This window comes from Mastomys coucha, unplaced genomic scaffold (assembly GCF_008632895.1).
Source record: "Mastomys coucha isolate ucsf_1 unplaced genomic scaffold, UCSF_Mcou_1 pScaffold21, whole genome shotgun sequence".
Classification (NCBI taxonomy): Eukaryota; Metazoa; Chordata; class Mammalia; order Rodentia; family Muridae; genus Mastomys; species Mastomys coucha.
Genome location: NW_022196904.1, coordinates 63,846,205 through 63,860,751, shown reverse-complemented (window position 1 = coordinate 63,860,751; position 14,547 = coordinate 63,846,205). Strand labels below are relative to the sequence as shown.

General features: G+C 45.9%; 1 protein-coding gene across 7 annotated transcripts in view; it reads right to left on the bottom strand.

Moving 5' to 3' along the window:
• Nucleotides 1-14,547, bottom strand: part of Fam174b (family with sequence similarity 174 member B) — a 103,437-nt gene that overhangs the window by 66,599 nt on the left and 22,291 nt on the right. For all 7 annotated transcript variants that reach the window (XR_004123149.1, XR_004123151.1, XR_004123148.1 and 4 more), the window contains exon 2: nt 4,592-4,723. Coding sequence is in view for 3 of the 7 variants with exons in the window: in XM_031386993.1 (XP_031242853.1) it covers nt 4,592-4,723 (132 nt within the window). In the remaining 4 variants the exon portion in view is untranslated. The remainder of the gene's footprint in view (nt 1-4,591; nt 4,724-14,547) is intronic.

The window sequence follows — 14,547 nt, the reverse complement described above, 5'->3', positions numbered from 1 at the left end:
ATTAAGTAATCCCAGCATTTGGGAAGAGACAGGTGGATCTCTGTGAGTTCAAGGCCAGCCTAGTCTACTTAAGTTCCAGGCCAGCCAGGACTACACAAAGACCCTGTCTTTCAAAGAGGAAAAGAAAGACCACAGCTACTCATATTACGAATGTTTACAAGATTAAAGAAAAATGTTGGGAACAACAGGTTTGTAAACTTTAAAGGGAATAGAAAAGATGCCCTAAAACTACTTCTGATCAAAACTGACCCAGGAAGAAGTAAACACTGAATATTTTAAGAACTATTCAAGGAAGTGAATGTCACTGACCCTAAAAACTCCACCCAGACTGCTCAGGTCCAGGCAGTTTTTTGATATGCTCTACTAAACACTAGAAAACTAATGATTCCAATCTGATCCAAACTAGTCCAGAGAAGGAAAATAAGGAAGCACGCTCTACTCACTTTATGAGGCCAGCATAAGTTTTAGCAAAGCCTGGCAGACTAATAATGAGACAGAAAAACAACCAAGCAGTCACCACTCCCTAGAGAGAAGGAAAGCCTTGGATAAGACAGTTGATGCAGAGAGATGACACGTGACCAAGCTGTCTCACTCTCCAGAATCCTTAACTGGTTATATATTAGAAATTTAATAAATACAGATTTACCACCTTAATAGGTGAAAGTGAAGGTACGCCCTGCCTAACAGAGCTAGAGAAATAAAGAAAATTCAAAGGTAACGAACACTCAGAGATGAAGGGGGAACTCCATACAGTAAAACACACCAGCAAACTCAGCTCAGTAGTCAGATATCGACCAGAGGCTATAAGATAACAAGGCTGCTCCCATCCCTTCTGATCCATAGACAGAGGCAGGAAGAAAGCTGGCTGGGTCTGGTGATCTCAAAGCTGACCCTCCCCCCATGGCACACCTCCTCAACCTTCCCAAGCTGTTCCACCAACTGGCGACCAAGGATTCACATATATGGGGGGTCATGCTCATTCAAACCAAACAGACCCACATAGTAGAGTTAGAGAGCTGACTCCTGCAAGTTGCCAAACCACCTCCACAGTATACATGCTCATACACATACGTGTGCGCACACCTACACAAGTAATGTTTAAATGAAATAAGGCTACCAGAGATAAGGTCACAAATAAAGTGACCACAGTTTAAACAGGAACCAGGTTTTATAGTTGTCCCAAAAGTGACAACAAAGAAGAGCCAGGCTAACAAAAACAAAAAAACAAACTACTGGGCAGTGGTGGCACACACCTTTAATCCCAGCACTTGAGAGGCAGAGGTAGGTGGATTTCTGAGTTTGAGGCCAGCCTGGTCTACAGAGTGAGTTCCAGGACAGCCAGGGCTACACAGAGAAATCCTGTCTTGAAAAACAAAAAAACAAAAAACAAACAAGAAAAGCCAGTGTGAAGACAGAGCCTGTGGGACTCAGGCTCACTATTGCCGATAGCTTAAAGTACAGGATTCATACAAGTGGATTTGCTGGGTCCTGATTTTCTGCCTAGACTAGAAGAAATGGAGAACACCAAGGAACTGGATGGAGCAAACTCAGATCCTACACCAATGCCAAGGGGCCCCATGCCACTGCTCTGCCAGCCCCAGGGCTTGGGGGTGCCTGTGGATTGTCACTACATGGGTTCCTGGTTACTCTCATCCTTGGTTCTCACTCTTGCAGCAAGCCTTGGAGGAAACTTGTCCCTTCGGAAACCAGAAGTATTTCTAGTACTTGAACAGCTCCCAAGTGCCTCACTTTATCCGCTGCTTTCAGTGCTTGATAAGTTCCAGAGCTAGCAGCCGTGCCAATCCAGGAATGACAATCAGCCCAAAAAGGAAACGTGTTCCACTTTGAAGAACTGAGACAAGTGTGGACGTCTTTTAGGCTACATTGTGCTGGAGTAAATCCAGGGGGTGGTCGATTAGATCCCTCACTCTACCATCCACTTGTTGGGCTCTACAGCAAATCACACACAACCTCATTCCGCCAGTTCATATTCTACTTTCTCCTTACTGGCATCTCTCTCACACACTATAGGGTTTCCCTGGGCATGGAGAAGCCTAGTTCCTGGAATTCAGCCTTCCAGAGAACTCCTAAGAGAAGATGTTAACAGTGTTGCTGGGAATTGAATTCAGGGCCTCTGCTCTTTCCAGCCCAAAGATTTATTTATTATTATAAATAAGTACACTGTATCTGTCTTCAGACACACCAAAAGAGGGTGTCAGATCTCATTACGCCTTCCCATCTTATGTTCTAGACCGAATTAAAAAAATTAAAAAATATAAATAAATAAATAAATACCAACCACCTGCTTCAGCCTCCTGAGTGTTGGAACAACAGGCTGGGCTTCCACACCCAGATTAGGGACTTTTCTTATTTAATCACAAATAAAATAGAATTTATAAAAGACCATCCTATCACATCTCTCACAGAATCAATTCGATCACCCAGTGTACTAGCTACTTCCTCTTAATTGTGATTATGAGAAAATACTTAGCAAAAGCAACTATGCTGGCTAGTGTTATGTCATCTTGACACAAGCTAGAGTCATTTGGGAAGAGAGGACTCTCATTTGAGGAGATGTGCACACCAAACTGGCCTTTGGGCAAGCCTGTGGCTCATCCTCCTGAATGGTCACTGATCGATACAATGGGGCCCAGCTCACTGCAGAAAGTGTCACCTCTGAGCTGGTAGTTTTGAGTGCTATAAGAAAGCAAGCTAAGCAAACCATGAAGAGCAAGCCATTGAGCAACAATTCCTCCACAGTTTCTGCTTTAGTTCCTGCCCCGGCTTCCCTAAATAATGAACCATCTGCTGTGAGATGACGGAAACCCTTTCCTCCTCCAGGTTGTTTGATCACAGCAATAGAAACCCTGACTGAGACAGTGACCTAAGGAAGAAAGAGTTGCTCTGGTTCACCATTTTGGGGTACAGTCCATCATGCCAGAGATAACGTAGCAGTAGGACCATAAGGCACCTGGTCCCAGGCAGGAAGCAAAGAGAGGTGAATGCTGGTACCCAGCTCACGTCCTCCTTGTTATCCAGTCCAGTACCCCTTGCCCATGAAATGATACTGAGCACATTTATGGTAGGTCTTCCCTTGGAATTCCATCTAGAAACTCACTCACAGACTGGATAAGAGATTTGTATGCTAGATGATTCTAGATCTTGTCCAGTTAATAATCAATAGTAACAACCACACCTAGTATGAATAAGATTCTAGTAGTAGCTCTGAATCAAGAGAGTACAGGAGTTGGCAAGATGGCTCACTGGGTACAGACACTGGCTGCCAACCCTGACAAACTGAGTTTGATTCCCAGGATCCACATGGTGGAAGGAGGGAATCAACTCTTGTGTGCAGGCACACATACATGCATGCATACATCTGTATGTACACACACACACACACACACACACACACACACACACACACACACACACGCACATCAGTAATACAACTGATCCACTCCATAAGGTTCTGTGCTGCATAAAACGCCACATGCCTGTAGGAGGGCACAGACCCTTTTTATTGTGAATAATAATGAAAGCTTAAAGTATAGTATGGTGGTGCACATGTGTAATTCCAACACTCAGGAGACCAAGGCAAGAAAAGTGCCATGAGTTTATACACAGGAAATTCCTAGGCCAGGTTCTGAAATCCTGCCTCAAACAAACAAACAAATAATAAATAAATGTGAGGACTGCAAGACAGTCTGGTAGAGGAGCTTGCTATTCATGTCTGGTGGCCTGAGTTTGACCCATAAAACTCATGTAAGATGTATGGAGAAAACAAACTCTCTACAAAATTGTCCTCTGACCTCCATGCTCATGTACTACTGACACATGTATGCACACACACACACACACACACACACACACACAATGGGAATACCTTTTAAAGTGACATAATTTTCTCATGCTATATTTTGTTTCTATGTACCAAAAGTGAAACAAAGTGGCTTAGCGATAAAACCAATACAATCATTAATAAAGCTACATATGTATTACTGTATGATATAACTGAATATTGCTAGTCGATTTTGCTATATTTGGTGTCTGGCTATTCTTTATAAAATTCAAATGTTCCAGGTGTGTTGGTATACACCTTAAATCCTAGCCACTGGGAGGCAGAAGCAGGAGGACCTCTGAGTTCAAGGCCATCCTGGTGTACAAAGGAAGTTCCAGGACAGCCAGGACTATAGAGAAACCTTTCATACATACACACACACAGTAAATAAAATTTAAATGTAAAGCATTAACAAACTCATGTCTAAAACTAATGTGACAGAAAGCAACCAAAATAATGGGGGCTTTTTTCTTTTTATTCCCCACCACCACCCTCAAATAAGCACTTACTTATTTACTTATTTCCTCCTGGAGGAGGAAAGGATTTCCGTCATCTCACAGCATATGGTTCATTATTTAGGGAAGCCGGGGCAGGAACTAAAGCAGAAACTGGATTCCTGAGTGCTGCTACCACGATAGTGATGAGAACAAGGTCCCACTGTGGTAGGCACATGAGAACAAGAGCTCAAGGATGCTGTGGCCAAACCACCCTATCATACAGCCCAGGAGGAAGCCTCTGTCCCCAGCACACCTGTATTTGATGTCAAATACTGTAGCGTCCTCATCCTCATCGTCCTCCTCATTCAGTGGGGCCATTTCCACACGTTCAGCAGGGGTGGTGATGATGTCATACTTGCGGGTCTTCTTCAACCTCTTTCCCAACCTAGAGGAGGAGAAGCACATTCAGGAGACCATGCCTGGGAAAGATGCTGATGAGGCCAAGCCTCCATATAGATAGAAGAATTTGTGGCAAGTTCACTTCACTTCCTGACATCTGGAGATAAAGTTTGCCACCACCTGCAGCCAGGATGCTGCAGCTGTACCCGGAAGAATTGGTACCCAGAAGCTGAGGGCTGGAGAGATGACTCAAGGTAAAGCACATGCTGTGCAAGCACGGAAGACTGGAGTTTGAATCTCCAGCACTCATCCTCGGCCCCAAGAGAAAGAGCCAATGTTAGATAGGTATAATGGCCCTTCTGTAATTATAACACTCAGGAAACAGAAACAGGGGACGGCTAGACAGGCACAATAGGCAAGCTTCCAGACCAGCAACAAACTCTGCTTCATAAACTAGAAAGCAATCAAGGAAGAACCCACATGAGACACTCATGCAAGCACACACATACACACACTACATGCACACATGCACATAAATGTGCACACATACACACATGCAGGCAAATGCACAAACACACATGCACACACACACCACATGCACACATGCACACAAATGTGAATACACACACATACACACATGCACGCACATGCACACATGTGCACACACACACATGTGTACACACACATACTCCACAGATACATACATACATACATACATACATACATACATACATACATACGGATGGGAACCCCAGGTGGCCACAGGACTGAGTGAGTTATCAACTTCCTAATTCTCCCCATCTTCCTGAAGCAGAGCCACGGGAGCACCAACAGCTCAATAACTGAGAGAGATAATATACAAATGCAGCAGCTCAGTAAGATAAAAAGCTTGCAAAACAATGTCTGGTGAACAAGATAAGGGCAGCCTGGCTAGAGTGCCGCCCAATGGGATCTGGGTCAAAGCCCAGCCAAGTTCTACACAAGTGAGGTTCCCTCAGTCTCCTCATAGATCAAGTGGGACAGGAGCAGTCTTCCTTGAAGGTAAGGGATAGTCGCTAGGTGGCTGATGCCCTTGGCAAGCCTGGAGACAGGAGACTCTTGGCAGAAGTCATCTCGAGTTGATGACGACATGTACAAGCCACACATGCTCTAGCCTCTCTCTCCTAAGATCAGGACTTGTGAAAATAGATCGGTATTGTTTCCATGATGCAGACTGTGGGCTACAGGAAACGAGCTGACACAAGCCCCTAGCATATGACTCCCTGCATGGGAACTGCAATACTTCTCAGGGGGGTGTCTGAAAAACACACAATGCCACCCCAGGAAAGGCCTCTTCTGATGACCACTGATGTTCTCTGAGCCTGTCCCTCTGTGATCCTAGATCTGGTCTCAATTGCTTTGTATTCTCTGTCAGACTCCTCTGAAGAAAACCAGATGCTCTCTATGAAAAAGCAGCCAATCTAAAACTCCGTAAGTGGGGCACTGAAGAGCCTTCCTGCAGATGGCAAGCTGTTCCAGAGACCACTCGTCAAAGACAGCAGCAGGTCTTTTTACCTCTTACCAAGAGAAACTGTCTCAAGTTCTCATGAAGCATCAAAACAACCTCACTTTTAGGTCCTCCAAAATGTCTTATGAACGGCAACATGCTCTTGGCTTACCGACTATAAGCTACCAAAGCCAGAATTTACCAAACCGCCATACCATTTACCTAACAAATGTCAGCACCGTGTCTCTAGCATAAATCAACCTGTATGATCTATAGAGTCTGTTCTTCCAGGCCTTTCAGATATGAAGCTGTTTCCTCCAGACTGAAACATTTCTCAAGGAGGAAAGGAGGAAAGGCTCAGAAAACCCGCAAGCTGCAAGAGGAGTTAGAAGATTCCAGAGGCTCCCACCCAAAATTACACAAGCGTTGAACAATTGCTGGAGGTAGGGGAGACTTCTGTGCTGTTATGCTTACAAGCTGTAGGGAACACCAGTTGTGCATAATGGAATGGGCCCTTCCGTGGTGCAGCTGGGTGGTGATTTGGATAGGTTTGGCCCCCATAGATGATGTGTTTGGATGCTTGGCCATAGGGAGTGACACTATTAGGAGGTGTGGTCTTGTTGGAGGAGGTGTGGCCTTGTTGAAAGAAGTGGGTCACTGTCAGGTTGGGTTTTGAGATCTCTTATGCTCAACCTACACCCAGTATGGCACCCAGTCTCTTCTTCCTGCCTTTGGATCAAGGTGTAGAACTCTCAGCTTCTCCAGCACCATGTCTGCTTGCATGCTCCCAGGTTTCCCACCATGATGATGATAGACTAAACCTCTGAAACTGTAAGCCAACCTCAATGAAATATTTTCTTGTATAAGAGTTGTTGTGGTCATGTGTCTTTTTACAGCAATGGAAACCCTAACTAAGACAAGCTGCCTCTAAGTTACCCATATCTCTATACATAACTCACTGGTCACTAAGGTAGACTAGCATGAAATCATAGCTTTTGGTCTGTTGCTGAGGCCCTATCTGAGCTGAACGGGTGGGCATTTTTCCATGTTTCCTCCTCCCAAGATGCCTTGTAAGAGCACAAACAGAGAGAAGACCATGACAAATAAGAAGCCAGCAACAAAATCTGAAGCCTTGTTGCAGAGTAATTTCTCCCCTGGGCTGTCCTCACACACAGGGGCGGTGGGACTACCTAGATCTCAAAATTAGGATGAAGAATAGTCCAGGTGTCAATCCTGGTAGCAAGACACTTAACCAAAGGGACACAACTGGCCATCTTGCCACAAATAACTCCTTGAGTACCAGAGGCTTGTAGGCGGAGCTTACAAACCCACTAGCTTGTAGCTCTCCCCCCACCTCACCCTACCCCCGCAGAACTAGAGATTTATGGCTCTAGGCATCCAAAGCCACAGACTTATAGATGCAGGTGCTCTGAGCATTGATTGGCAGCAGCCTTATATCCAGCAGTTCCTGCTACCACTCTAGAGTAGAGGTGATGGGACCTTCAGCTTTTAACCAGGGACAGCTCTCAAGGAAATAAGAGTTTTCAGGCTTCAGATCCTCTCACCTTCAGTAGCCTCGGCTTTCTACAGTGTCTGCCTCAGGCCAGCCCCTGGAATTCCATGACTGTCTTCTTGCTGCCTCTGGATAAGTAGGTTAAACCAGCCCAGCCCACTCTAGCCATGACATATATTACAGATAGGTAATACAAGACCATTTGAGACAAGCCTTTCTTGGGCCTAAGGTTCTAATGTATGTGGGCATACAGGAGAAAACTCTCAGACTACACCCCCCCCAAAAAAAAAAAAAAAAACAGTGGGAAATCGCCTGTTTATACAGCCAGAAGAAAGTATGGCATGTTTGTACACATAAGGAATTCTGGTAAAATGGCTGAAGGGAGCTTTTCCCTCCTACCCTGGTTGAGAATAGCTGCAGGGTGAGCAGCAGTATCCAGAGTCCATCCAGGATTGGCTTGCCTGGGCTGGAGCCTTCAACCATGATGCACATTGCCCAGAATGGTCTTGGCTGGAGGAAGGCCTCCTGAACTGGAGCTCTATGGCTTCGGCAGCACCTTCCTTGCAGCCGGATTGCAATTTCTTCAAGGTACTCAAAGCAGCCAGGATATCATCATGACAGCCTACAAAAAGGCTGCTCCAGCCAGTACAGTGCCACACACCTTGTAATCCTGACACTCGGGAGGCAGAGGCACATGGATTGGGATTTCCAGGCCAGCCTTGGCTACACAAATTGGAGATTAGCCTGTCCTACCTAAGACCTTAATTCAGAGTAGATGGAGGTAGGTAGAGCCTACTCGATCAGAAGTCCCGCTATCAAGGCAGCCAGGCACAAGGGAAGACTCTGAGCCATATCCCTCTAAGGCAGTGCTTCTCAGCCTTCCCAGTGCTGTGACCCTCTAATACAGTGCCTCGTGGTGTGGTGACCCCCAACCGTAACATTTTCATCGCTGCTTCATAACTGTAATGTTGCTAATGCTATGAATCATAATAATATAAATATCTGATACGCAGGATGTCTGATATGCAACCCGACCCCTGTGAAAGGGTCACTTGACACGCATCCCCAAACAAGCCATGACCCCACTGGTGGACAACTTCTGCTCTAAAGGTACAATGGGGCTGACCCTCAGTAGTTTAGTTTAGCTGGAAAAAAAAAAAAAAGTAAACACTAAAGGGTGCTTATACAACTGCATTAACAATCTTCTTTTTTTTTAAAGATGTATTTTTTTATGTGTATGAGTACACTGTAGTTGTACAGATGGCCGTGAGCCATCATGTGGCTGCTGGGAATTGAACTCAGGACCTCCCAGCATGCTCTGGCCCCCTCGCTCCAGCGCAATACACTGTAGCTGTCTTCAGACACATCAGAAGAGGGCGTCAGATATCATTACAGGTGGTTGTGAGCCACCACATGGTTGCTGGGATCCAAACTCAGAACCTTCAGAAGAGCAGTCAGTAGTACTCTTACCCGCTGAGCCATCTCGCCAGCCCTGCATTAACAATCTTAATAGTACTTAACACTGCTAACTACCAGTGTTAAGTACTACTAAGTACTTAACAGTACTTCATACTAAATACCCTTAGGGAGCTCTGTGTCCTCATATCATCTCAATCTTATCAGTAACAGGAAGCAGACTCTGTTTAGAAACAAAACCATATCAGAACTGCTAGTCCATATTCTCTCCAACAAAACTCTTATCTCTGCACCTTCCCTGACCAAAAGGAAGACAATCTTAGCATTCTGTTCTACATGACTCCTCATCCACGCAGCTCCAGTACCAGATGGTGAAATTTAAGCTCAGCAATGGTTCTGAATGCCACAAGCCATCCAAGACCAACTCACAAGGGAAGCCACTCTTCCCCCAAGCCCTCGGAATGAAGCTCTAAGTTAGTCCACGCAGACCCACACACCTTTCTCAGGAAGCCAACCCCCCATGTTCCCCAGCTGACTCACAGCTGTTTGAGGGTCCACTTGGCTTAGAGAATCAGCGAGGCTCCCTTCCCTGTTCACTGTGATGTGGGCCTGGGCTGAAGATGCATCTGAAATGTTTAAAGACAATGTCCCTGAACCCGAAGAGTTGATAAAGATACCTGTATACCCAGGTAGCTTTGGGCTGAGTCACTGCTCCGTCTGTCTTGTCCTGTATCATGAACTCTGCAAAGTACAAAATCTGATCTACAAACTTCCGTGTATATGTGAAATGTGGCAAGAATCATTAGTTATTGACTCTGGAGCAAAATGAAGTATTGACTCTGGGGACCAGGGGGCAGAATATAGAGGCTCTGCATTCTGACGGCTCATCCCCAACACCTATTAACTTGCTTTCCTTCAAAATTATTTATATTGTGAAAATTAGGCTACTAGGCTAAAATTAAAGGCCTTATATGTTTACCCAAGGAAAATTTAGGAAAACACCACCAACCTCAACACCTCCATGGCCTGTGACATTTTAACACCAGCATTCTCAACGATGCAAACTCAGAAAAGAATCATGAACCCCAAGATGATACTGAGGAGGAAACTGAGAACATTATGTGCAAAATGGTGGGATTAGGGGCACCCAGACACATGGCCACACATTAGCCTGAGTGTTTCTGAATGGACTTAACATTTGAAGTAGGTAGAATAAATAAAGCTAACTGCCCTCCTCAGTGTGGGTAGGCCTCATCCACTCAGGTGAAGGCCTGAGTTCTGACTTCCCTCAAATAATAAAGAGAAGTTTTCCTACCCATTGGACATCAGTTCAGGGGTAGGCGAGTTCTTCATTTGTTTTGTTATTGGGGGTTTTTGTGGGAGCCTTGTTATGTATCCCAGACTTTCCTAAACACTTAGATTCTCCTGCCTCTGCCTCATGGTGGTGCGGTTCCCCACCCTGCCAGATCTACTCTCTCTAGATCATACTCAAACAATGGCTGCTTCACCTACTTAAGTGTGCCAGCTTTAGGACCAGAACCTAGGGGCTGGAAAGATTGCTCAGTGGTTAAGAGCACTAGCTGCTCTTACAGGAGACCTGGATTCCATTCCCAGCATCCACAAGACAGCTCACAACCGTCTGTAACTTCAGTTCCAGGGCATCTGACACCCTCACACAGATATAAATACAGGCAAAACATCAATGCACTTGAGGCAAGAGGCCTGCCACCCGATGGGCTAGGTGCCACTACAATGAGTAAGTAGGTGGTGGAGAGATGGGAGATAAAGAAAAGCAGAATGATTTGTGTAGTATGCAGAGAGGCAGAAGTGGAGATGCAATTGTGCTGAGAGATAGCCTGATATGAATAACCTGCCCTGGCACTGAGGTCATAGTAATGTCTGGGCCTGTACTTCAGGAGTCTATGTCGATATCTGTGGCCCATGTTACCACCAAAGGCCATTTAGACATTTGGTCATCTGGGCTGATTGGGGGCCATGTTGATGTCCAAGGCCTGAGCTGAACTGACCCCACCCCTCACTAGCTTTGGCATTCAGGAGAGCTGGCTCTGAACCTTGCCTGGACAAACAAAGCAGTGGCTTGGGTTCAGGAGGGCTGCTGGGCTGACTAACTCAGCTACCACCCAGGCCCAGATCGAGGATGTGAGTTGGCCCACCCCAACATCGATGAGCTGCTGGAGGTTGTGAAGGGGATGGTCCTACAGAACCAAAGTTGCAGGATCTCCATGACACAGGGCAACAACAGGATATCTGAGAGGAGTCTTGGTGAGGATCCAGTATTGGTAGGGTACGAACCAGACCAGTGACTCATGGCACTGAGTGAACATTTGCAAGGAAAGATGTGTGGACAAAGGAGTATACTATGGGACACAGTGTCACACACTCCAGCTTCCATGGCAAGATGTTTAGGTTTTGTTTTGCTTTGCTTTGCTTTGCAGGGAGGTTACAAGGCTGGAGGATGAATGTGGAAGGGACAGGGAGATGAATGGGATTGAGGTGCATGATGTGAAATTCACAAAGAATCAATAAAAAGTTTAAAAAAAAAAAAAAAGACCAGAGCCTATATCATCAAATCTTCATGAGTAACTTCTTATATGACCCACCTCTCTTACCCTCCCTCTTTCAAACAAACAGAGAAGGGGGAGGGGGGAGGGAGAAAGAGAGGGAGAGAGGGAGAGAGGGAGAGAGAGGGGGGAGGGGGAGGGAGAGAGAGAGAGCAAGCTGCTGTTTCTGTGGAGAGCCCTCACAAATACATCAGGCCATCAGTAAGGGTGCTCATGTGTACTTCAAACACCAGCTCTGACACTGCGAGCCAGAGAAAGTGCATTTCAGACAATCAACCCTCAGACACAGAATACCCTCTGCCACAGGCATGTTAATCAGACAGAGCTGAGAAGACCCGTGAAAAGTTGATACACTTGGGGCGATTCTGGGCAGAGCTCACATCACATCATGCATGGAAAAGGACACTCAACAATAGGAGGGACACTGCAGTGTACTGCAGAGTGGGCAGAGAGCAGGAGTCTCACACTTCTCCCAAAGAGGACCTTTACCAGCTGTGCACCAGGCAGAAGCAGGAATTTTTAGAAATAGAACAGATTAGTGCTTCTCAGATCTTCAGACTCTGGAGTCTAACCATCCTGGGTGCAGAGAACCTGACCATCAAGCATCATCGAGAGAGAATGTGAGAAACTTGGAAACGGTAGGCCTAGAAACGGCACTTGTGTCCAATGATGCTAAGCAACTCACAAGTGTGTTCACATATACAACTTCCTTTCCTTGCATTTGTGTGAGTGTGTGGTATGTGCTCACGTGTATGTGGGTGAGTAGACACTTTGCATACTGCTTGTGTTTTATCTTCTTCTATCTCTCTTCACATAGCCTGGAGCTCACTGATTAGCTAGATTGGTTGGCCAGGAATCCAATCGTCTCTACACTGGCCAACTAGCTTTTCTTGTTACTATTATATTATTTCTTGTATATGGGTGATTTGCCTACATGTTTGTCTGTGCATTATGTGCCCACTTGATGCCAGTGGAGGCCAGAAGAGGATATTGCATCCCCTGGAAGTAGAGATACATATAGCTTTGATGTGCTATGTGGGTGCTGGAAACTGAATCCCAGTCCTCTGGAAGAGCATTGAGTATTCTTAACTCTTGAGCCATCTCTCCAGCCCCACACTTAGCTTTCAATTTCGCTGCTGTGGATCCAAGCACGGGTTCCCATGTTTTCATGGCAGGTGTCTTACCGACCAAACCATCTCCCCACCTCCCATGGGTACAACGTCTAAATAATCTGTAAAGCAATGCCACTTACAGTTCTGTCTTCCAGGTAAGGAAACTGAGGTCCAGAGAGGTCACTTTGCCCACAGCCATATATCTAATAAGAAGTAAGTTTGTGTTTGAAGTGCAAGGGACCAAAGACCTCAGAACTGCACGGCTGTCTCCTCCCCACATGGTACTCAGGGTTTGAAACATTCCACAAAGAAAAAAAGAGTGTGGATCAGCTCAGGAAGGTCTCAGAGAGCCAAAAGCTGCCTTGATGCTGACATTACTGAACTACCACTCTAAACACCAGTGCTTTACACTCCCGCCAAAGAGCTGAATTACACACACACACACACACACGGGGGGGGGGGGGGGATAGGGAGAGAGAGGGATAGGGAAAGAGAGGGAGAGGGATAGGGAAAGAGAGGGAGAGGGAGAGAGGGAGAAAGGGAGAGAGAGGAGGGGGGATGAGGGGAGAGGGGGGGAATAGGGAGAGAGAGAGGGAGAGGGAGAAAGGGAGAGATGGAGACAGAGAGAAAACATCACCTCCCCTTGACTTCAATACCCAAGCCCTCTTTGTTCCCCTCTCACTTTTCTGGAAAGGTATCACTGAATGCAACACACACATTCCTACCTCACAAGGATCCAGACAAACCTCTAACAAATTTTTGTTGAAGTGAGACTCCCCTAGGACACACATTTCTTGCGGCAGGCCAGCACCCACCACTGACCTCCTTTCAGCTTCTCCCGCCTCCACGTTTGGCCACACCTCCAGCTCCAAGAGTGGACACACAGGATTAGGTATGAGCTAGTCAGTACACAGCAATCACAACCAATCAGAGCCGACCACTAAGTGTCCTGCTCACTACTCCCAAAAACCCAGATAGTATAAGATGTCTTACCACTTGACTGAAGAGTGGCTGAGGAGAGAGAGGTTAGAGAGACCAGAGGGAAGGGGCTCAAGTCTTAACTCTGCTTCGAACCCTACAGCGCTGCTCTCTCCACAGAGCTGGTTCTGCCTGGGTTTTCAGTCCCACTTGACCTAGAGTACTAATGCCAGGGGGCCTCAAAAGGAAGGCACAGAGAGAATGGAAACCAACATTATAATAAATGCCACCTTGAGATTCTTTAACATTTTAATAGGAAGGTTTCCACGATCAGTGTAATTTTCCCATTTGCTGTCTAACCCTTTTTAAAACACTAAAGAGCCACTTAGTGGCAGGAGCTTGAGGCTTTCTGCTCAGGCATACCCCAGTGTGGGTTTTCCAGAAGCTAAGCGCACAGCAACACAGGGCCGTTAGCAAACTCGGTAGCTCGAAAGGAAAGCAGACAGTACATCCCCCTGTGAAAATGTGAGGTGGAGAAGAGATGTCACTCTTCCCTTCAAACCCAAACTCATTGCCTATTTTATGTGTCTTCGTGTGTTTCTGCTAGTGGGGCACAGGTATGCATCCATGGAGACCAAAGGTCAACGTCATCTGTCTTCTCGATCACTTTCCCTTTATTCTTCTTTTTTTTTTTTTGACTTTTCAAATTGTTAACTTTATTTAAATTGAAAAATATTTCTCAAAACTGCAATTAGCGTGTCAAGATCGTTGATGGAAATCACCATTATTTGCAAGGCAGAAACATTTATGTTAACAAAACCAGTTTTTACTTTGGAGCTTCCC